This window comes from Oryzias melastigma, linkage group LG22 (genome assembly GCF_002922805.2).
Source record: "Oryzias melastigma strain HK-1 linkage group LG22, ASM292280v2, whole genome shotgun sequence".
Lineage (NCBI taxonomy): Eukaryota > Metazoa > Chordata > Actinopteri > Beloniformes > Adrianichthyidae > Oryzias > Oryzias melastigma.
This window is the reverse complement of record NC_050533.1, coordinates 14,765,667-14,790,563: the sequence shown is the minus strand read 5'-3', so window position 1 is coordinate 14,790,563 and position 24,897 is coordinate 14,765,667. Positions and strand designations below refer to the sequence as shown.

Below are 24,897 nucleotides of genomic sequence, written 5' to 3'. Positions count from 1 at the left end.
ACAAAATGGCTGCTTAATTTGTTATTAAAATAGGAAATAACCACTAATTTATTTCAATAGGTGCAGAACAAATATTTTACCTGAACTTAAAGTGTTGAACACAAGCTTATAACACATAGAACTATTCCTCCCACATACAGAAAAGGGCTGTAAAAGTGGTATGACATAAGTAGTTAACACACACACATGCACTCACACTAAAAACACGTAGGCAGTTCTAGATTAGGTTTTGACTTCCATGTGCCACCCCATGCAGCTTTAATTTTATGCAAATCTTCCACCACTATAGACATGCCTTTATTTATTACATTTAAATAGTTTAAAGCCTGGGCCTCTGTGATAAATAAGGGTTGTTGACAATAGCACCCATATTGATTTAACAAAAAAACACATTTGGAAGAAATGTATCTGTCAAAAGCTACAAGGAGGATTTAATGAAACCAGACAGCACGCGACAATGAACTCCAGTCATTGTTTCATCCATTCTTTCCTGTGCAACATTAGCATTTCAGAGACTGTTTGAAGGGGAAAACTCAGGCAACATAAATCTATTTTAAAACCAGGCAGACACAGCGTCTCATCAAAACATCAGAGGTGTATCGTGAGTGCAAAAAGAGAATTAGCTTCATCTAACAATGCTACATTTAACAAAGAACTTTTTTTTTTGGTTCTCAACAATAACATACAAGCTAACAGGCTGTGCTTTTTCTGAAATTGTTGCTAGAGAATGCAACATTTCCACTGAAGCAACTAAAGATTAAATTAATGTGTCGCCTAATAGAAAAAAATAAAATCAGGTTTTTGGATACAGTTACTACACAGACAGTAAATACATTTGAATATCAGACAACAACCAAAAAAGTATATATATATATTTATATATATCATACAATATTTTTAGATGATGGATCACAAAAAAGTGTTTGGACAAGAACATAAATCATGTTGAATCCTTTATCTTATCAAGCTGCAGAGGCCTGAGCAGAATATGCAAATGGATTGTGAGCACAAATTTTAATATTCTTTAAACTCTGAAAGCCGATATTCATACACCCGAGCAAATACTACATATTTTGATAAGTATTCAAATAAAATATGAGCACACAATTGAGCTATACACTGAAATGCCACTGGGTCATAGAGAGCTTGAGGTTTGATTCAGAGACTAACCTCTGGACATGTAGAAGGCCATGGATCGCTCACTACCAAACAATAGGCCAAATGACACTTGGCTAATAAGTTATGATTAATATTGTGATTTTTTTTATCATCATTACATAAATACTCTTCCACATTTCACTCTTTTATATCCTTATATAGTCACAAACATTTAAAAAATATATCATAACAGACACAGTGACCTGAATGATTTTTGGCACACCAGATATCCCCAAACTAATATCTACTTTTGTAGAGCTCAACAGAACAAGCTGCTTTACTATATTTTAGCTATGTTAAGCTATAGCTAAAAAAAAGTGCAAAAACTAGGATAATGCAATGCATGCATGCATGCAACGGAACCTGCAGTTAGGCCTGCACCCACACAAAATATCTCTCTGGTACAAGCTTAGAGGAACAGCACTTCATGATAAGAACTAATCACTCACCAGCACTCTCAGCTAACGATTAGTCTTGAAATGATGCATTTTAAAATAATTTCTAAAAGTAGAAAAATAGTTGGACTGTTTTATTTAATGGAAACCTAGGATTTTGTTTTCATCAAAATACTAAGTTTGTTAACTAACCCAATATTCTGGCTGCTCTACAAAGGCCACAGGAACTCTAAGATCCCAGATTTGCTAAACATATTCCTGAAGTTTTCTTTTCCGCAGATACAGGACAGAATCCGTGACGTGGTAGAGGTACGGTTCATCAGTGGCAGACTGTTGAGGGCGGGCGGGCTCCGTCGTCAAAGTTCTCCGGGCTTCTGGTTGCAGCTGGTGCACACGCGCACGGGGTGGTCCCAGCCGCGCGACGGCACCGCTCGGCGCTCCGGCGAGCACTCGTCGCACACGCCTTGGCCACAGGCGCGGCAGTGGTGCTTGGACAGTTTGGCAGTGAACTCACGTTGGCAGTTGTGGCATGACAGAATGTCCTGATCGGGAACCCAGTAAGCAGGACGCGCCGCATCTTTCACGAGGCCTGAAAAGAGTCATAAAACATGAGTAGATGCCACAATTACTCATTTACGAGGTTAAGATAGCAAAAATATTTGGAGTGTAAAAGTTTGAGAAGCCAAAAAAAAACAAAAAAAAAAACAAAAAACAAGGTAATATATAGCTGCCACTATACCTGATAAAGGTAAAAAAAAACAAAAGTTTACAGAATCTGAATTATTAATTAATTTATGTGCCTACTTTAGACTAATAACTTGAGACCACACATCAAATTTTGGAGATTTTTTTAAAGGTGGAGCCAGAGTCTTAAACCATTGACTGTATATGAAAGCTGGACTAAGCACTCCAAACAGGAAGTACCCACCGGCTCCAAGATCCCATACACTTCCAGTTAGAAATAAATAACTTTCACTCTATTTGTCAGAATAACCATACTTGCTCTGCTACATTTTTTTAGCATCTTCTTGTAATCCTGTTTTTGATTTTATTTTATGTATTGCAAGTTATAAACTGACCAATCAGATGTCTCAATAAAAGTATGTGGTCTCAAATTGAACGTTCAAAATGTCTGATTGACAGATTTTCGCTTTCAAGTGGTAAGGACTGCCAACCTGATTGGTACGAGTGGTTTCTATAGAAACAAGGACCAATCACTGCTTACTGACGTCTGGCTCCAAGATGGCAGCATCCTTATTGTGAAAAATGGCGACTGAATTGACTTAATTTGGTTGGAGCAGGAGGTAAACCATTTTCTTTGGGTGACATCATAGTTCTCATGATGTGCATTTCCCTCCACCACACATCTACCTAACTATGTTCATTGCTTTTTTGGACTCCAAAACTGCTGAAACTTTTTGTTTTTTTGCTGTTTTTTAATTAATTTTTTTATCATTGCCAAAACAGGTGAAGTCAAGTCCTCAACTATCCAGATCCAGATTCAAGTTGCCATGGAAGCACAGACAGGTTTCGGACTTGTAAGTTAGGGGGCTAATTGTGTTGTTATTGGAGTGGATTTTGCTGTGAGGTATTTTTGGGGAGGGGTTGGTCGCACACAAACCTTTTCAGCAGGATATCAAGTTATTAAAGACATATTTATCCAAGCTCTTCGGCAGTAAATATAGGCCAGCGGAAGGTTTATGTAAAACCCAATATAAATATATTCTGCTTATGCAACAGTTTTCCACCTTAAAATATACTTTAAAAAACTGCCTAAGTCTCAAGTCACAAAAAGTTAGTTGGTTTCTTGATTTTAAGATGTTCCGTTAGATTTAATCCAAAGTATGAGCTGCTTTTAATGGACCAAAATCATATTATGAGCTTTATATGCATATAATTAAACAAAATAAACTAAATCCCCCAATAAAATGTGATTCAGTAAATCCATGTCACGTTAGCAATTTTTATATTCTGCAAGTGCATGCAGAAAGGGAAAGGCCATTGTGGTAAGCTAACAGAAATACATCACTGGGTCAAGAATATCAAATGGTCTCTGCAGGCTAACAGCTTAACATTTGCATAGGAATCAGTTCAACAGTATCTGTAAACTATGCAACATCAAGGCTGTTTGCAAAAAAAAAATTAAGGCGGAGCACTGTTCATCCTGAGAAAGCGTAGGTCCTTCAAGGCTTGTAGCAAGACATGCCAATCTTTTTTCAAACCTGTGGTTGGAGAGCAGTCCTATCTGCAGTCATCTGTTGGGGCAGCAGCCAGTGACTCAAACAAGCTCACATAAGTCATTGTGGACAGCTGGTTCTGTGCTGAGGGAGCCTGAAACCTCTTTTTTTGCTCAGCATAACAGCCAAGAATGTTCCAGCTTAAACCAAAGACTTCTTTATGTCAGGTGCAGTACTGATCCCTACAAAAGATACTTCCCTCCTGTAGTAGTTGAAACAATATATTTGATGATTTTATTTTCATTTATTGACACAGACCTCTGTGGAAACTATGTTTAACTTAAAGTATTTTAAAAATACATTTTTATTATATTTATTATAGCAGCAACATATCTCTATTTTCAAAATTGTGTTTTTGGTGTTCTGGCTGTAAGCTAGCAGGAGAAAAAACAAAAAAACACTCTTAAACAAATAGCTCAGTTATCAGTGACGGGAAGGGAGGGCGGGGTTGCTTTCCACAAACAGTCTCGCCTATAACTCAGAGGTGAATTTGTAATGAACTGCTGCCGCTCTGCAGAAACTATGTAGTGGAAAACAACAGTTTTTTTTTTTGGATAAAAATTGCCTAAATCCTAATTAAAAGACCACTAGGAACGGTTTGAAAATAGATCAAAAGATGATAAGAGTGGGACTTTAATAGGGCTGTAACGGATCAAGGATTATCCGTGATCCGTACGGATCAGAAGCCACGGTTGGGCACACGCGTATACCGCAGACTACCCCAACCCCCAACCCACACGTGCGCACACACTTCTGGCTCACATAATTTAAATAAACTGTCCGTTCACATCATATGCAATTCGCGTCAAATTCACGTAAATTGTCTTAGTTTTATCAAGTGCAAAAGTAGCTGTTTGACAGTTTTTCAAAAGTGTGGGAACTTGAAGCTCCCGCTGCGTGTGGGAGGAGCTCCCGTCAAAAACCTTTCTCGACTTCATAATGGAGGACACGGATCGTGAAATATTAGGTTTAATTTTAAGAGCTGAAAAAAAGCATCGGTAGACGTCTCTGTTCTGGGTTCAGAGAATCTCCCAGTTAGGATCCGCCATAGCAGCAGCTGGCCCACAAAAGGAGAAAGCCGCTGCTCCGTAACAAGGACGCGTACAGTCAGGGGACAATAGTATGGCAAGCGAAAGGGATCATAAATCACCAGGAAAAGTGGGCACAGCTGCGCCATGTTTTACGGATAAAAATTATTTTAAATATTTAATTGTTCCCACAATTTCAATTAAACAATTAATACCAAAAATAAATGTAAGTTTAATTTCAACTGATTTATTTACAATTTTATTTAGACATCATCCATTTAAGGGGTACTTCAGATAGATTTGGTATTTTCAACACTATTTCTAAACATTATTTTCTCTCAGTTTTTGTAGATTTGGCTTAAAGACATGTAAATGTAATCAGAAACTACATGTTTTAGCATTTTGTTTGTCAAAGTTTAAAGATGTTTTGTTTTAATAAATAGGCCTCAATGAGCAAACATTATAAAATATTGTTTTGAAGCTTTTCCAAAAAAGAATTTTAGGTTTTTATCTTGTTGTTTGCTGTTTTTTACTTTTTACTGATCCAAACCGTGACCCTAAAACCGTGACACAATCCGAACAATGAGTTTTGCGATCCATTACACCCCTAGACTTTAAAGTTAACTTAAATTCCTTTAACTAAAATAAACAACGCCTGTTTCTCTTTGAAGTTTGTGGCAATACTCACCAAGCGGGATGTCAATAGCAGTGACCACAACCCCGATGGTATTGGTAACAGCTTCTCCCACCTTCCTGGCAAGAGTTCCGCCTTCTTCCTCCTCGAGCTCTGCTTTAAGGATCTCTGCAAAAAAAAAGAAATTCTGGGTTTGCCTCTGCACAGACACTGACAGATCAGACAGCCGCCAGCGAGGGTACCTGCATACGAAGCTCTCTGTTCAAAGCAGACGTCGCAGACTCTGACAGGGCCGAGACCCCAGCCTCTCTCGGGGACAGGCGCGGCTTTGGAGGAGCAGCCGTCGCAGAAGCCCTCCCCGCAGGCGCGGCAGTGATGCTTGGTGTCATTATCCTGGAAGACTGCGTGACACTTGTGGCACACCTTGAAACACGGAAAAAAAATATATATATATATATATACACACTCACATCGCACGCAGCTTTAGATCAAAAGCGATAAGGAAGAAGATGTACCTCCAGTATTTACAAGCTGTGTCTTGTGACCCACATACATAAATTGTGTAATAGAAACACAACACTACAGGCAGTAAACATCCCTGTGGACATGAAAGTGTTGACTTGGCTTTTTGGTGGCGGGTGGGGCTGCGTGTCACTCACCATGATGAGAGAGTTGGGTTTCCAGTAGGCCGGGGCGATCTGATCTGTCAGCCAAGAGGTGACGGCCTTGGCAGGTTTGACGCTGAGTTCTGAGACAGATTGAGCCACTAGGTTGACTCCATCCAAAAGGCGCTGTGCGGCATTGCTGTTGTCCTTTAAAAAGCCATCGGACTGCCCAGCAACAAACACAAAAACTCATTTTATTTAGGTTATTTATTAAAGTAATTTATATACTTTTCAGAAGCAATAAAAAAGTGTTTTTTTTTTTCTCTTACTCCTGGCCAAATGTGCTGAATCTCAGTGCGAACAACCGTATCCACAGGATCCTGGTTCCCATACCAAAACTGACGGCTCCGGTAGATCACTCCACAGTTGGGACATTCAATAACATATCTAAAAAAAAAATTAAATCATCATTACATCCATGTAACACACAAGCGCACACCTGGAAATCTGTAACTCACCCTGACCAGGCGTATTTGGCGAGGCCTATCCAAGGAGAGTCCGAGGACGCAGAGGTCTTAGGGACAACAATCACTTCCTTCCCGCCTTCATAACAAGCCTGAAACAGTCCAAAAACAATCACTCTACTTTTGTTCTAATCCAGAGAAATAATAGTTATGTGGCTAAAGATCCTCTTGCTCACCTTGCATGTGAAAATACGATTGTCAAACTGGGCGGAGTAGCGGCAGCGGCTCTTGGCTTCGTGGCACACGCCTTCTCCTAAATGATTCATGCTGTTCTTGCAGCCAAACCTGCCATAAATTCAGGAGGCCAGACGGATTATCAACAACTAACAGAAGCAAAACAAATTAGAATAAAAAAATCTGCAAACAGACATACCCGCAACTAAGACAGGAGCTGGAGCAGGTGAAGTACTCATCGGGGAAGAAACAGTTCTGTCCGATGAGCTCACTCGCAATTTCCCCATTGAAGCGGTCGCTCAGCGCCTGCGACCACATTGGAGGAACAGCGGAGCAGAACCAAATTGGTAACCAGACCCACTCCAATGTGTTTTTGGTGTTTTTAACATGTTCTTGTACCATGTTTCTCATGATGGAGGACATGTATATATACATAAATATAAAGCAAATCAACTTCATAAGATGATCAGAGTGGGTCTTTAACCTTGTAATACCAGTGTTCCAGGGTTTATGTTCTTTGATTTACTGTAACTTTTCAACTGTTAACACAATCAACGTAATTCCAGTAGATTCTTTCGGTTTAAGTGTCACTGGTGACGCCTCAGGTGTTAAAGGGTTAAAGAGATAATGCATAACGTGATATGCTCAGATCAGGATAAAATAATCCACCTGGATCGGGTACTTCACCTGCAGAGCCTTGAAGATGACCACGGGGGTGCGTGGGGAGCGGGTGGCATTGTTATCCAGGAGCAGCTCCAGTTTCATCTGGAGGCCACGGAAGTCTGTGGGAGGGCTGAGCGTCTGGGTGCCCAGGTACTGGACAGAGCTGAAGGCTTCAGGATATCGAGAAAGCTTTCTAAAACGATCCAACAGCATCCGGTCTACCGACTCTGAGGACTTTTCTGCACAAAGACAGGGAGGAGACCTTTAACTGTTGTCGTGATTTCTTAACTTTGGTGTTGTGCATCTGTCTTCTCTTGTTTTCATTTTAGTCCCTCAAAAATTCTTAATTTGTGTGAAAAGGATTTATCCATAATAAAAAACCAAAACAAATCATTTGTAAACAGAAACATTGATTTTCTTCAGTTTCAAACCCATCAGAATGAAAGAGACTATTCTACAGAACAGAAAAAAATAAATAAATAATACAGGATGCTCCATTTAAAAAAGAGAAAAGAAAATCGTAAGAAAAAGTGATAATTCAGAAAAAGAATTCAAAAAATAAATGAACTAAACACAGAAGCAGAGATCCAAACAGCTGTAGAGAAAGAGCACTTAGAACAAATGACAACAAAGATCTAATGCTCGTAATCTGAGCTCCCTGTTGTAAAAGGAAACAGTAAAGGTTTCCATTAGAGAGCCTTGTAAAAATCACTTACAATGTAGTTCTGACATCAGATTTTGTTAGGATTCTTTGAATTTGTATCCAAATTGTAATTTCCCTTTTTAAACATCCACCCATGACTTAAAGGATTTGTGAAGTTTAATCGAAGCGGACTAAGGCTTTTAGTGGAGAGAAACAGCATAAAAGCCTGCGAGGTTTAAGTAATCCTAACTTTGAACACTAAAAACAGTGAAATCTAATCTAGTACTCACTCAGATTATCAATATAAAGATCTAAAATGATGTCTTAAACCGGATAAAATAGTTTAAGAACAAAAAAAAAGAAAGTTGAATCAAAATTAAAGGAATATTAAGACTAAATGAAAAAAAAAAAGAATAAATAAAAGAGTTAAAAGCCCCCAAAAAAGGAATCAAACTAGCTTTGAGTTTGAATCCACTTAAAGTTTCTGATTTAGTGTCAACAAAACTTATTTATGATGGTGACAGGATGTCTGCATTGCTTTATTAGCTGTTTTTTTAGAATGAATAAGTTTATATGTAATAAATGTTTAACATATTATAATAATTACTATTTAATGTAAAAAAAACCTTTATCCAAGTAATGCATGAAAAAAGTGAAAAAGGTTCAGCTATTTCCATTATATTATTAATATAGTTGTTACTAAGCAGATATTTTACCTGAACCAAGCAGCTTAGTGTGAACAGTTTCATGGAAGATGACGACTGCAGGACCCAAAGTGGATAGCGGGACGTCCAGACCGCAGCGAGCTGTCGTGGCTTTGAGTTCCTTGGTGAAATGCTTCAGGTACGCATCGGAGGCGTCGCCCAGGAACTTGAACAGGTCGTCGTGGAGACGGTCAGCGTGGGTGCGGTAGATGATCAGGTCCGAAACGGCCAGCACCTTGAGTAAGAGGCGCGTCCTCTGGCCCTGTTTGGAGTTGTTCCCAAGCAGTCCCTCCGTGTCGATGACCACCACTCTGTGGATGGGGTCGAACGCCGCCCACACGCCCACGGTGCAGGACTCCTGCGTGGGGGAGGTCTTAAAGACTTCTCTGCCCATGAAAAAGGTGTGGTTCAGGGTGTGGGATTTGCCCTCCCCGGTGTTTCCAAAGATGGAGACCACTTTCAGCAGGTGGTCAGGATTGCAGTTGAGTCTCTTCACGAATGAAGCTTCGTCTTTTATCTTGAAAAGATAGAAAACAAGTTAAAGTTGAAGAGAAACGCGGTCTACATGCTAGATTGGCCAACTCACCTGCATTTCCTCATTCTCATCAACCAGAAGAAAGCTGGACACCTTCTCCAGAAGTTTTGCTTTCTCAGATTTGGCCTCATCAGGGATTTGAACCGTCGCTGGAGCCGATGATTGAATGGAGCTTCCCTCTGGAGGTTTGGGTGGTGGGGGATACGATATGAGCTGGTGTTTCTTTTTGCTGCTCCCACTATGAGTGCGCTTCTGACAGTCTTGGCATAAATTCACTTTGCAATTCTGGCAGCGGACCACCGACCTGTGGCGCTTGCCACCATCCCCGTTACCCCCCTTACAGTTGTCACAGTAGGGGACGTGGCCAGGACTTATCTGAACCCGCTCGTGGCTCCGGAAGCACTCCTGCTTGTGGAGCTCCGCTTCGCAGCGGACGCATTGGAGGCTCCGGCAGTCATCACATTCAAACGCAGCCTCCTCAGAGCCGCCACAAGAATAACTTTCCTGACATATCAGATTAGTATTAACTCCTTTTTCAGAGGATGAGCCATGGCCGCTCATTGTTTCAAGTTGAACTTGAGCAAAGACTATTGCTTACTTGATCAGCTTTACTACCTATAATCCTTTTTTCCCTAATATATTGATACAAATGGGTCAATGTGCAGTAATAAAAGCTAACAAAACACCTTAAAACAGCTGGAAGTTAGCTATTTTAGCACTAAAGTATTAAATATGTGTTTGAAGCATAATATTTGAATACTAATTTATTACCTGGTTATGTAAAAGAAACAAAAACACCTATCAACTAAATAACACTAGCAAAAAATAATGTTCTTCGGCTTTTGAGTGCGGTAAAACGTGAAATATTACATGATAAGTAAACGTTTAATAAATAAAAAGGCAGCACCAACCAATAAAATAACGGTTTCCCTGAAGGGTATGTGAGTAAATATGATGCTAACAAGCTAGCTAGCTAAATTGTTGTCAAAAAGCTCGCGAGAGAATTGCGGTTTTTATGACTTGGCATCCAGGAATTGTTAACTTTACAAGCTAGCTACTGTCGACGAACTCTTCCAGCTCCTCCGAACGAGCCACCAAAGCCCGAGCCCTTCTTTCTAGTTGTCCTAGCGAGCAGCAGCTAGCCTCCGGGCTGTCAGCTGGAACAACACATCAACAAAAACAACAACTGCTCCGATGTTCAAAACAAGCTAGCTTATCCGCCGGCTACTTCTACGCGGTCAAGAGGGACGTCCGCGCCACGTCGCTTGGATAAAACACAACTTTACAAGTGTTACTGAGTGGGAATCCTTCCGAGCAGTGTCATTGTTTTGTTCTTCAACCCCCCTCCCGTGCAGATTTCAGTAGCTACGTTGTACCGTTGCCAGGACAGATCAGCTGATCGGATTATTTTCAGTCACAGGGTCAGAGGAGAGTTAAGAGACTGATGCATTATGGGAAACGTAGTTAAATTACATAATACGATAAATTGTCGAATTTTAGAATCTTTCTTACTCTTAATATTATTACACACATTAATAAATATGTAATAATTAATTTGGATTTAGAATTTAATGAAAAAAAATGCTTTTTCATATTAAAAAAATACTTAATAATTGTTTAAATTAACTCCTTACATAACTAAGACCCCATTTGTGAAATGCTTGTAGGAGCTCTGGAATTGTTAGAAACAGTTCATTTGTATAAAAAAGAGGGCGGATTTAAGTAGCTTTTGTCTTGTTAATTGACTCTTCAAAGGAACAGCAGGTGACCATTTGTCCTGAATTGTGGGGTCTGCATTTTCCCTCCGATCCTTCCCCAACTGTAACTTTCAGAGAGCAAACTTTAGACAACAATTGACTGCAGAACTTTATTAAAAACTATCGAAGTTGTATGCATCCTTAAAGCTTTTTGTTGAAGTGTATTCTGGAAAAAAAGTTGAAAAAATTAAAGTTTGCAGTCTTGTGCTTTTTGTGCAGGGTCCACACATTTCAAATACACAAATTCACATTTGTTTTCTTTAAAAAGTTTCAATCACTTTCCTCCAATACTGTCCAAAAAAGACTTCAAACGTCTGACCAAAGAAAACTTTCTAGATTTGGAGTCTTTCTGTTCAAAGGCAGCGTACACAGCATGGTCAAACACATCTTTGAGGTTGTGCTGAGTTAAAGCCGAACACTCTATGAAGCTGTGAGCTCTGATTCTGTGAGCAAGTCTTTTGGCTTTCTTACTGCTTACTGGTCTGGTTCTCTGGTGGTCTAGGTGAATGAGGATGCCCACATTGTGACAGAGGTCTGACTGGCTTCCCACCAGAACAATGGGAGAGGTCCTGTTGGCCGTGCGGATCTGTGGGATCCATTTGGAGGAGATGTTGGCAAAGGAGCGTGGATTGACCAGGCTGAAGCAGAGGATGAAAACATCCACATGGGGAAAGCAGAGAGAGCGAAGGTGGCCAAATTCTTCCTGACAAAGCAAAAAGCAATTGAAGGAGATGGACAAATCACTCATAAAACGTAAAAGATTCAAATATAACAAAAAAAAGTTTGATCTTAACCTGTCCGGCAGTATCAATTAATTTCAAACGGATAGGAACTCCATTCACATGAATTAGACCTGCAAAGGAAAGAGTTTTATTTTTCTGAAATAACATTCTCTGAGAAATAAATGAAAAGCATAAACCTTACCAGTGAAAACATCAAATGCTGTTTGCTTGTACTCGCTGTTGTAGCCATTGAAGATGTAGCTGATTATCATGGTTGTCTTGCCCACTGCTCCATCACCAACCAGCATGAGGCTCAGCTCCTCTCTCGGTCTGCTTGGTTTATCGATTCCCTGACAAATCTGTGCCATCATCTCTACTTTACTCTAGCATCCAAAATAATATAAAATAAAAAGGTAAAAAATCCAAGTATGATAACAGTTTGTTGTCTTCCATTTAGATCCCTCTGGCTGATAAGAACAGACCCGCCACTGCAATTTGAAAGAACAAAGGCATCCAATAAGATCAGAGTCTCTCTTTCGACACCTTTTGTTTCCGCCCCCCAATGCAAAACCCCTCTGACTTGATGACTTCAGTGACTAAAGGTTGAAAACATTTGACAGCAATACCGTTAATGTCCAGCAGAGGGAGGTGTAGCCCCAGAATGAACTCCTGCTGCAATGTCTGCTGTGAAGGTTGCTTGGAGGTTCTGAACCAGGAGTCTGCAACCTGAGGCCCCAGAACCCATTTGGCTCTCTTATAACTCTATTGTGGCTCTATGGTAAAAAGAAAATATCAATAAAAAAGTTTTTAATATTAAAAATAACTGTGAAGTAATAAAAGTAACTCAAACTTTCTTGAATTCATTCATAAACAGTTGTAGGACGTATCACAAGTTGAACTGAAACATTTCGACAGATTCTTTGGCCGCTGTGTACACAGAAAATCAATTGGAAGTCAGTAAGCACAACCAGAATTTAGGCAAGATTTCTTAATTAAAAAAAAAAGAAGGATTTGGCTTTATGACAAAAAACATACATGGCAAGGGTCACTTAATTGTTTCTGGCAAAATGATAAAATAAAAATTTTATTTATTTATTTTATTCATATTTATTACACTGCTACATTTGATGAACTGAGATGAACCTATGTGACACAGGATTTCTTTTATTTTGAAAGGAAATCATGTGAACCTCTATTCAAAGCTATAAACTATTTCATTTTTTAAAATAGTTCTTTTTTTTTCTTATTATGAAACATAATTTGTGTAGGTTATAATATTAACATAAATTCAAATCAGTGTTTTATTTTTCTAAAGGGGTGCATAAGACTTTGCGATTCCTATTGGGTTGTGGTCAGTAAGAAAGTGCTCTTTAAGTGCTGAAGATCCCAGTTCTAGCAATTAATTTGAACTAATTACTTTTCTTGGAGTTTTTTGCAAGTGAAAATTAGCTTTATAAAGTTAGTAAAAAATAAGTAGCAAATTGTTTTGCAAATATGCAGAAATGGACATTATACAGGAAAACTATAAAGTACAAAAACCTACCAAACTAAAATTAAAAATGTACATTAATTAGCTAAATTACTTCCTGTTTTACATTTTTGACAAATTTTACACTATAAAGTTATAAACTCTGTCCAGTGAAGAAATTAGTTTCAAAAAATCTACTTAAGATGGCTTTGTTGATTAATGTTTAAGTCATTTTTGAACTCTTTAACAGTTCTTGATGGAATTGCTAAGCAAAGTCACTGTGGCTGATAAAAATAGGTTTTTCAAAAAAAGAAAAGAATTAAAAAAAAAGCTGAAACATATTTTTGGTCCAATGTCAGGCAGTCACATCAGCACCAGAAACTGCAGCTTCTAAAATTAACATGTGAGGAAAGCTATAAGGGCAAAGGGCACAGCTGGCCTAGCATTGTTATACCATCATCAGCTGAAGTTTGCAGCAACAACAGCCTGTGCCATGCATCAAGTGTTCTGCAGGGTTACTGAGTTCATATATACTATAAAAGTCAAACGAGAGCAGGAAGCATAGGAATTACACATGCAGTAGATGCTTGCTTTTAAGCTTTTAAATGAAAATACATTCACATTTCGACACCTGAAAGTTATCAGATCAGTAATTCTGCAGATTCTTGCAGCATCTAGAAAGATTACACTAAAGTTCTGTTGTGTTTGGAGACAGTAAAACACCAAGTTCATTCACAAAACCAAAGTTATTCTCAACATTGCTTTCAAAATAAAAGTGAATTCTCCGACTTTTTATGTTTAGTTGTGCCTGTAAATATTGAAGTATAAACAGGACCAGTTTTGATATGACTTCTTTCTTCCACGCTGAAATCCTATTCTTCAAAATGATTGAAGAAACAAACACTAAAATGATTTAGCTGTTTCAAAAAGCTTGAAGGGAAGCACTTCACGTGGGAAGCTGGAAACAGGAAGTGTTTCTTTAATGTGATAAATGACTACAATGATCAGTAGGAATTGTTGATTCTCAGACAACTTTAGCGATCGCTGAATGAAGCAATTACCTCAGCCCTGCTTATGTAAACACTGGAGTGTAAAAGAAGTGAAGAAATGGAGGAGGAAAGATTCCAAACAGTAATGCTTATGTGGAGGCCAGAGGGTGGGCCCAGCTGTGAATCAGTGCCCCTTCTGCTGAGCATGGAAACCTCTCTTAGATATCTAAATCTTAACTATTTCCACTCCTATAGATATGCTTTATGTGTTTGATAGACGTCATTCATAGAGGCCTGTTGCATATCACCATTTAGATCTCTGGCAGACGACTTTCCCACAGCTAATCGCATCGCAGTCCCATCATGCCTTGCGCATTGTAAACAAGCCGCCATTTTTCTTGAGTTAATGAAATAGGGCAATTATATTACAGAAACAGTCATTTAGAAGGTGCATTAATGGTGGTTTTGTGTGCCACATTTCAAACTTTTAATAATGCAACAGAGGAATAGATCCGCTCTGGTTTGATGGAAGATTTGATGGGGTTTCGTATGTTTAAAATTTCCAGTTGGGTTTTGATTTGTAAGATTGTTAAAAATGTAAAATGTGCAGCTCAGATTATACAGAAATGAATATACTGTTCACACTTAAAATTGCATATATATATGTTGTGTTGTTGTTTTGATGCAAGTTTCTGAGACATTTTGACCTACAGTAGGCAGTAGAAATGTTTTTACTTTCTGGAACAAAAGTTTGTTCCACTGAGTGGTTCAGTATGGTCCGGTATTTTGAGCGTTTCCATTGTAAAATGGACCCATTAAACAGTACCGAACCGTACCTCTTGGGGGCCCCCATCGGTTGTAGGTTAGGGCAGAGCTGCTATAACCACCCATTGATTGGCTAAAGCGATGACGGTGTTAGAAAGCACCAACATAGCGCTCATTTTAGCTAACATTTCTAAAGTTTGTAAGTGTTCAGGTTTTTGTGGTTTCCTGTGTACTCTTTTGGTCGTGAGTCTATATTAAAAATGCCTCCAAACAACACTAATTCCTGCTCTGCGATGGAACTGCATGTTGAAAACGTCCTGCTTTTCTAGTCGCCGCACTACAATGATGCAATGACACGTTAGTGGTCTTGGCATGTGCCATGAAAACAAACCTCTCAGTAGAAGTCAGGTTTCATTGAGTGGAAGCGCTCATCAGAATTAACTAGACTGCAGCCCCTTCACTCTGCATTTTAGAGGGGTTTTGCTGCACGTCAGCAGCAGCACTCAGATCCATTCGTCAAGTCCAAATGAATTTGGAGTTGATAAACCCAAGCAAGTGTGACTTTATTTGTTATATGTTTATTTTATGTCTAAGGTATGAGCACATTTTGCAGCCTCCTCAGCTAATTTCCTCTGGAGCCAAATCTGCTTTCATACGTTTTGTATAAGGAAAGTCTTTTGGAAGACCTTGTAACATTTTGGTTGAAAATATAACCCTTGAGCTTGGATTATTCCCATTCACACGTAGCCGTTTTCTTCTGGTTCTTGACCTTAAATGAGCTTCTGTGTCTGATTTCAGCCGTTGAAAACTGTTTCCGAGTGATTTCTTGGTTCTTTTCCTTTACTGCACAGTGATTTTACAGTCTTGGACAAGTGAGGTTGATGATTGCTATATTTCTCCCAAATTCTTCCCCAACAATTAACATTTTCTACCAAACAATGTCACGACTGTTCTGCAGCAGAACGTCCGCGATGTGATTTTATAAGCCGGGAAACATTTGGGGGTGAAAACGCAGCTTTAAACAAAGTGCGGTTTCTTATCTGTGTGGGCCTGCAGGAAACTCCGCAAGTATTGTGTTGTGTGGTCTCTGCTTCCTGTTTGCCTTTGTTTCTCACTCGCTCATTCTCTTCTCCCTTGCACTACTCCCCCCTTTTCTCACCACCTGTGGTGTGAGTGATAGACCTTATTCCCCATAGATGGAGGACAACATCTGGTCTTGACACACATCACCTTGTCAGGCTGCAGCCACGACAGCTGAGTGTCACAATGCTGTTCCTTAGACCAAGGTAAACGCCGTCCACAGGAAGCAGCCTTTAAATATCTCTGCACCCAGAGATTAGCTTCCTGCTGGATCTTCAGTCACTGCAGATCAACCGAGTGTCTTTGCTGGGTTTGCACGCATCGTTTCTTGGGCACTAGATGTCAGCATTGTGCTGAAGTCAACCTGTATTTCCAGGCGTGCTGCTGTCACTGTAAACATGTTTTCAGTCCTAACCTCCACACGTGCAGAAATGTATCTCGACACACATGAATTGAGGTAATCTGCTTAGTTATAGTATGTGTGTGCAGCTTAGAGGCTCTGCAGTAAATCCACAGTTTTCAAGACTGCTGGGGTACATTTGCTGATCATTTACTCTTGTGAAAGATCACGCCTCCAAAGAAAACATACATTTTGATCAACCTGTAATTTCCACAGCATATAACCTTAAAAAAATAATAGAGAAATTTGCCAGAAAGGTGTTAAAAGATTACAGACCCCTTAAGCCAGAGATCGGCATGGTTTGGGCATATGGTTAACCCAGCAAACGTGTGAAAAACAAACCATTTTCATTACATTTTCTGTCTAATACCTTTAATTGATATTGAATTGGTCCCCCTCATCTAAAATCTCCACCCCTGCTTGATTGACTAAATCATAATAGAAACCTTCATGGATCACTCATTTTTGCTCACATGCTTATTAAATTGTCGCTTAAATTGGATTTTATCAAATGATCTTAGTATAAAAATATTAGCTCTCTTCATATTTAGAGGTGGTCACCTATAGGGCGAGAGGAAGCACCATTGACTTCAGAGGATGTTGATGGTCCAAACAGAACGATCCAGCACTTGAAACTTGCATAAAAAGTCTAAATTCTCGCTGTGTCAACAGAGCCTGTTAACCGTGGCGTTCAAAAACAGCGGTGACAGGAAAGTAATGAACCATCAGATCACGTGACTTTATTGCATGATGGTTTTACGCGGTCATTAGGATCCGCCCTCTGAGAAGCTCTATGGAATTCTATGTAAAGTGTTTTAGTTGCTATGTTCAATTTTCAGCGTTTTTAGATTTTTTTTTTTCTCTCAGGATTTACAACCTCTTGATATCAACTACAGACATATTCCGATTTAGGGAGTCTTTCGCAGCTCTACTTTGAGGAATGTCCAGAAAAGCACAACTGCAAAACATTAAACCCATAAATCCAGATCCACAGCTTCACCTTCTTTGTTCGATCCCCGCATTTGCATAATCTGAAGCAGTATTCAAACCAGGATTGTGTCATTTGGATCTCAAAGAGCTTAGGGTGAAACAGCCTGCCCTAATTTTTTCGGTTAAACCTACATGTTGGAGGGCTTTTTTTGTTGCCCAGCCTGCATCCCTGTCAGTTTAGTCCCTCCTATTGCATTAGATGCTGGCAGGGGTCCAAAAACAGCCAACTAATCCCACTTTCCCCACTGCAGAAAATCTGAGGGGTCTGTTTTCTCTCCTTTGTTGGACGTGTAGTACCCTCCGCCCACCCATAAACCTGTCAAAATAATATCCTACAACTAATCTGCTTGGTGACTGTGACCATGGGAACAAGCTTGAATTAAGAAATTGATTCGCTCAAGAGATAGTTAAAAGCCAACGTTTTAACAATTTGTTATTATTTTAGGTGAACAAAATCTTGACATTTTCGTCTCAAATATTCTCAAAATCTTTCAGTTATACGGTGACCTTAAGTTGTACCTCACTATTGGAAAGCACCGGTTATCTCCGAGGTTCAGCACGTGTGTCCTTCAAGGCTGTAGTTCGTTAGTATATAACCTGTAAACCCATGACTGTGCTGCCTTTTGCTCAATACCTACGTCATCATGTTTGCAGATGACACCACTGTCATCTCGAACAAAAAGAGGTTCGTCTAAAGGTCAAAAGGTGGGGGATGGCAGTCTAAGAAAAACATCTTTTTTGATGATTAAACAGGCAAAAAACTTCACCCCTCAACTGCACATAAAAAAAGAAGAAAAATACACCAGCCAGTATATAAGATGCTTGGCTTAACAATAATAGAGGCGTTTTACCACCACAACCTCTAAAATGAAAAGGCTGTTTCCACTTAAGAGGAGAAAAATCTGTTATAGTGTTTGTTGGCAAATTTGGTTGGCCATATGTACACAGAGCCAACAGAATATGTGAGAGCTGGCACCTTTACTCAGAGTAGGAAAGTATGGATGAATCCCTTTTGAGATATTTTGTGTGCAGTTTGGAGTTCTTGTGTGGGTTGTCTAAAGATTACACAACTTCATGGCAAATGCCAAGGTAATTAGAGACGCCACCGTGTCCATTGGATAGACGAAGACGTGGTTGTTCAGGCTTTACTTCAGACAAAAAGCTGGGAAAACCTTGATGGAGAAGACGTGGGACGACACTGTTCTTTTTCTAGTGAAAGTGCAAATAAAAACATCTGCTTTTGACTTTACACCAACTACTAAGTTTCAACTTTTCTTGAAATGTTTAATCAACAAAGCTAAAATTTAGTTTGACATCTAGCTGTTGTGCCAAATGTAGTTTTTTTCCCCCTAAAAAGTAAAAGGGAACAAACAGAACTTTTTTTTGTAAACAAGCTATCACTCACAACAATTTAAGACTTCAGAACTCTAAATTAACTGTATTATAGTTTGCCTAATCCTTTACATCATTCTTAAACACCAAATATAAAAAAATAATTGTGTTTTTAAATGAACATATGAGCCCGTAGACACAATTAGATACATCCCACAAATTTCCATGTCTGGTTTAAAAAATATGTGTGCCAACTTGTATACATTATAAGTAAAATACCATCTGTAACTTCAAATGCTCATTGCTTCCATTAGCACTGAGAGGGCAGGTTGCAGCCATGTGCTGCAAATCACCAGTCCTTCATTGTTTGATTATTAGCAGGTGTTCAGCCCTTTTTAAAAGAGGTTTGGCCCGTTTGATGGTCCAGTGCCGTCTGTTGCATGTTAGACGAAATGCCACGAGGGAAAAGGCATCAACAACAGTAACAAGGGTTTACTGTAACTCAATCAGGAAAAGCTTGTATGATAGTTCAGAACGATTTGGATAGAGTGAAGCGCATCACTTACATATGGAAATAGCTAAAAATGTCTGAGTTTTCTGTCATTATGAATCATAGTGACGTCCAAGAAAAGAAAAAGAAAAAAACATCAATAACTTGGAAGGATTGTCAAGTGAAAATCATTAAAGAAACATGGAAGAGCAGTTAAAGGATAAACTAAGTTTTTAATACGGTGCTAACTCCAGTGAAAATTGAGTTTTTGATGTTTTTAACATGTTCTTGTGGTACTTTATTGTTCTCATGATGGAGAATATATGCAAAAAAAAATGTAATAATAATCTTAAAAATGCATTTCTGAATATTCGTCAATTCAAATTGTTGGGAATCAGGAGCAGATGCTCCAATGCTGTTTGCAAAAGCTTGTAGAATTAATGTAGGTGCTACAAACCCACTTGCCGACAAATAGATCCATGAACGTCTTTGATTTCCTCATCCGAGCTGGAATTTGCCTCAAAACCTGCTCCCATATTGCTTGCCAGTTTTGATACACTGCTACTGTTAGGTTGGGGTTGTGAGGGGTTGTAAGCTAGCGGGAGAGCATGTAAACAGATGGATGATGGGAAATGTGAGAAGGCTCACCCTTCACCAACAGTTTACAACCTTAGAGGGAAATTCCTGATGATCTACAGCCGGTCTGCATAAACTATGACTAAACAACACGTTTTTTTTTTAAGTCTTATTATGACCAAAAACAGAATAATCCTAATTAAAAGACCACTGGGAACATTTTTAAAATAGATCAAAAGATGATCTGAGTGGAAATTTAATGTGAATGTATTAAGTTTCAGCATTTTGACTTTTGAAGTCAGAAACAATTGGCTGATTGTTTTGTTTCAAAGACATCAATTGATGGAGTCATCACAAACTAAGTTTAATATATGAGTTTTATCCCAGAATGTGTAAAATTACAGGATCAAGCGCCTAAGGCGGGCCAAAAGAAATTTGCTTGCCTGTGAATTGCATTTGTATAAAATGGTGCTGATGCAGAAGCTCTGTGGGAACGTGGGAAACAGAGCTGATTTTCCGGTTCTTTGAGAGAAAACACTCCAGAGAAAAATGGCAGGAAACCTCCAGGGCCTTTTGATTCATGCTAAGAAAGTGAGTCAGAGTACCTGAGAGCTTGAAGTCCTCATGTCATGGCCACCCTGAAAGTTAAAAGGCAGAGAGAAAATGATTCAACTCATTAGAAGCCTAATTTCATTAAATGTGGGTGTTGGCTTACTAAAACACTCAATAACAGTAAGTTATTGAAAGCTGAGTTTGCTTTACATGTGTGTTACTTTTTACTGTGAACATATTTTTCTTAAAAACTTACAAATTATAATTTAGGTTTAGGAGAATCATTTAATTTTTGGGTGCAAAAATACTTTAGCTTTTTTTGATGGATCCAGTTTATTGTTTTGCAAAGTATCATGCTCAATTATTCTCTTTGAACAAATTGAATACATTTATGAAAGTTTTGGTCAGAACCCAAAAAGTTCCTAGATTTTTAAAAATATCTGATCATGTTCACTTGAAGTTTTGTATGTAATTTTAAAAAGAAACAGAATAAACCAATAATCATATAATAAATTATATTATAATGCATTCCTTTTTTCTATGCCATAGTGTAGATTGTGCTGTTGTTAAAGCTCATGCTGCACAGCTCTTTGCACCTGTGCACACTCATGGAAAGCCATCTGCAGCAGAAACACTCGTTGTGATTTCTTTGCTGACTTCAACTCAGATGTTTCCTGAAATTCCTGCACAGTAGACCAGGAAACACACCCTTTACCTCCCATTAATACCATTGTCTGTTTGGATATGCATTCAGTAAACTGAAAGTGCAATTAAGTATAAGAGATTGTTGTAGCATTAGATTATCCATGCATTCCTATGTATAAAAAACTAAAACAATAATAAAATTTGCAATGGTTAAAGAGCCACTCCAGTGAAAATCATGGAGTTTTCATCATTTTCTTGTAGCATTTTTCTCATAATGGAGGACATATACAGTTGCAAGACAAAATATGAGAACCCCATGGAATTACTTGGTGTTATGCATACATTGGACACACGATTGAGTTCAATAAAAACATTAAAAAAATATATTTTGGTATGATTTAAGTAGGCAATGAAAAAAACACATCATGTGTCCACATTTCAAGCAGAAATTGAAGTACTTCCAAAGGGTTCACATACTTTCCCTTACAGCTGTATAAAGAAAATTAAGCTTTAAGTTGCATTTCTGAGTATTTCTTAATTCTAATCATTGTGACGCAAAAATGCATTTGGAAAAAGCTCGTACCTGTGATGTTGAAGTTATACTATGGCAAGCCTCAAGCTCCCTGCTCTATTTTATTCCAATGCATCCAGTCGTAGGCAATTATATCCATTTCCGTCTTTTTTTACCTTGTCTGAGCTGCCATCTGGCTCCAAACTGTACGGCTGAAAAGCTCCAAATTGCTCGCCATTTTTGCTACATTGCTAATGTTAGCTAGGGAGTGTAAGCTAGCTTACTCTGCCAGCTTACTCCATGCCAACAGTGTGACCCTGCAGATAATATGTCAAAGAAAAGGACTCAATTTTTAACAGTTTAACTAAAAACTGCCCAATCATAAGTAAAAGACCACTGTGAAAGTTTTTAAAATAGATCAAAAGATGATCAGAGTGGGAATTAAATTGTTGCAACATAATTTTTACTGTAGTAAATAATTAGAAAATACAACCTGTTAAAAGGTATATAGGATGTTTTATTTTTTTTATAAACAAACCGAGCTAATCGACTATTTTGCTGTTTTCCTCTTGCTAAAAGCTAATGGAAAATGACAAGCAAGCTCTTTAACAATTTAAGTCTAAAGTTCACACAATACTTAATTTTGTTGAATATTATTTGTCAGTTTAATTTCAAGCAATACTTCATAAAAATACAAACATGGTACTACTTGTGGGTCAAAAGGTAAGCTAGTGGACAGACAAACATAATTAAACATTAGCATGTGGAGTGTGCAGGTGATTAAGCTTCATACTGGAATCAGGCCTGACTGAAGGCCTAACCTACAGTTAGAAAAACAAATTCCTTCTTTCGAAAAGTGTCAAAGTCATGCTTCGTTTGAATGAGAAGAAACACTGTTAAATTCAATCACTAATTATGATAAATGAAACAAAGCATCGTGTTTATCGTCAAACAATGAGTAATGAGACTCAACCACATTGTTTCTTTCTTGCAAAATGAAACCAGATGAGCATCCGATCAGAAAAAAAAAATACACGCTGAGTCTTTTGATCAGAATGTTTAGACAGTTGTTAGGTTTGTGATGATGAAACTAATTTCAACATTGGAGGGGGGATTTTCTGATTGATGAAGGGCTGAAAGTGAGACATATGTTTTACTGCTATGTCATTAGACCTGGGTTGTGGCACATTAATGGATGATCTTCCTCTTGTGGTGAAGTGGCCTTTGTGACCGCGCGGCACTCATGTTCACAGACAACAGGCGTGAGGCGACCCACAGCAGATGAAACAGAACATCCCTGCACCAGTTCTGGGGCTCTAAAGTGGATACTATCCATTAGGGGTCCTATCACTTTCTACTTAACACACTTCTGGGTTGACCTTTGGCCCTGTGCTGACCAAACTGAGGTCAAAGGTCAGGGTTGAAACTGGGTACACATTAACATGCAGGTGTAGGGTCTCAAAGCACATTATCCTTAGAGATCTGTTTTTGGCCTCCTGAGAGGACACAACCAACATTTCCAGTTTTGTGTGTTACCAACTTTCTTAACAGCCACAAAAGTGGTCCAAAAGACTAAATCAATTTTGTTAGACAAGTAAAATCTTCAAGACATTTTAAAGTCCAACTCCAATGAAAATAATGGTGTTTTTAATTTGTTCTTGTGGCATTTTTCTTATGATGGCGGACATATATAAAGAAAATTTTCCAGACTACAAGTCTCTCCGGAGTATAAGTCGCACTTTTAAGAGAAAGTCCAACATTTATGTCCAAATTCAACAAGCCCAGCATAACGTTGCATTTGACACTGAAGCGATTCAAGCGTCAAATTCAAGTCCGTGGCCTCTTTTGACGTGCATCAAATTTAATGCTCAATGCTTGTCCAAAAATGTGTTCGTAAACTAGACGCTCCCATTACATGTGGAAAAGCTGCCTGGGGCCCGTTTCAAGAAGCAGGTTCAACAATTTTAGAGTTCGAACCTGAACTTAGAGTCACTGGACTCAAAATTCCCAAACTCAGGGTTTTCGGTTCCAGAACAGCTGAAAATGTTTGAATCAATCAACTTGAAGTTGTCAGAACCAGAATCAGGTGTGAGCGTCACGACCATAAAAAGCCCCGATCAATGGAGCAAAGACAGCACGATTCACCATGGCAACGGGGAAAAACATCTAAGTTTACTACTTCCGGTGGCGGAAATTGATAAGTTCCTGCAAGCATATGTGACTATAGGAGAATATTTTCTGCAAGAAAAGCAACACAGCTGCAGCGGTATAACTGAAAGAGAAAATATCTGCAGTTATTTGAATTATTCCAAATAATGAATAAATAATATCAGGAAGGTTATTTTGTCTCTTGTTGAGTAAGGAATGGTTTTTGATCTGTTACTAATTTAATCAGTAATCTCCGTAATCGTATGAATGACCAGTTTTGGTAACCCCCCCCCCACACACACACACGGATATCACAGCACGCTAAAACAGAAACTGTAGCTGCATATGTCAAAAAAGCATTTATTTAATTTTAATTCTCAAGACTTAAAAAATATTCGCCGAATTCTTTTAAGCGTAAAAATAAATTCCGCAACCGGGAATCGAACTCGCAATCTCCGCGGTGGGAGGCAGCGTTGCTGACGACCGAGCTAATGTGTGACGCAAGTGATGGATGGTAGATGAGTTTAGATCATTTCCCAGTGTGTGACATTCAATCGTTCCTTTTGTTAAGGGATTAAAATAAGGAAAAGAAGACTGTATTTTTTAATACCGAGTCTCTGGAAAAACTCACTATTTATAATATCGCTGAAATAAAAATGAATCAGGAAACTCCAGTCAGTCGACTCGTGTCCTCCAAATCCTCTACCGACGTAAATAACATTTCCTCTGGATTAATCAGCCTCCTCTCTACATGATCCTCTATGAATGAACATGTCATTTTGGTTTCTGAGTGGTGAAAACGTGACGTCTCTAATGTGAATGTTCTCTAAATGTTCATGAGGAACTCATATTTGAACATCTTTCACTTTAAAAAGGGGCGGAGACCTCAGAGAACTCTAAGTTTCCTGAAGAAAACCTGCTACCGACCAGGTTTCGTTCACAGACTCTGTCACCATAGTGATTGATTCTGAGTTCAGCTTAACCTGATTCTTTGAACGGGCTTGGTTTCACTCACTTTCCCGGGTTTGAGTTATCCCTCTTTCTGGAACCGAAAACTCAGAGTTTTGCCGAATTTGGAGTTCACGAACTCAGAGTTCCAACAAAACCTGCTTCTTGAAACGGGCCCCTGAAGTTTTTTGCCTCATCACTACATAATGGAGGCTTTGACTGCA

General features: G+C 38.8%; 2 protein-coding genes across 2 annotated transcripts; both read right to left on the bottom strand.

Annotated features, from left to right (window-relative positions):
- Window positions 1–405: 405 nt before the first annotated feature.
- On the bottom strand, window positions 406–10,731 carry LOC112146524 (zinc finger FYVE domain-containing protein 1). The gene is made up of 11 exons (XM_024272394.2): window positions 9,352–10,731; window positions 8,778–9,282; window positions 7,443–7,657; window positions 6,955–7,061; window positions 6,758–6,866; window positions 6,576–6,673; window positions 6,387–6,504; window positions 6,112–6,282; window positions 5,695–5,875; window positions 5,507–5,620; window positions 406–2,142 (listed from the first exon to the last, which is right to left on the bottom strand). Exons 1-11 carry the CDS (start codon window positions 9,859–9,861, stop codon window positions 1,910–1,912), a joined length of 2,361 nt encoding a protein of 786 aa, XP_024128162.1. The 5' UTR covers window positions 9,862–10,731; the 3' UTR covers window positions 406–1,909.
- A 284-nt stretch (window positions 10,732–11,015) lies between these two features.
- On the bottom strand, window positions 11,016–12,527 carry LOC112148993 (rho-related GTP-binding protein RhoU). The gene is made up of 3 exons (XM_024276427.2): window positions 11,982–12,527; window positions 11,852–11,910; window positions 11,016–11,760 (listed from the first exon to the last, which is right to left on the bottom strand). The coding sequence occupies exons 1-3, from the start codon at window positions 12,148–12,150 to the stop codon at window positions 11,332–11,334; spliced, it is 657 nt and encodes a 218-aa protein (XP_024132195.1). The 5' UTR covers window positions 12,151–12,527; the 3' UTR covers window positions 11,016–11,331.
- Window positions 12,528–24,897: the final 12,370 nt, after the last annotated feature.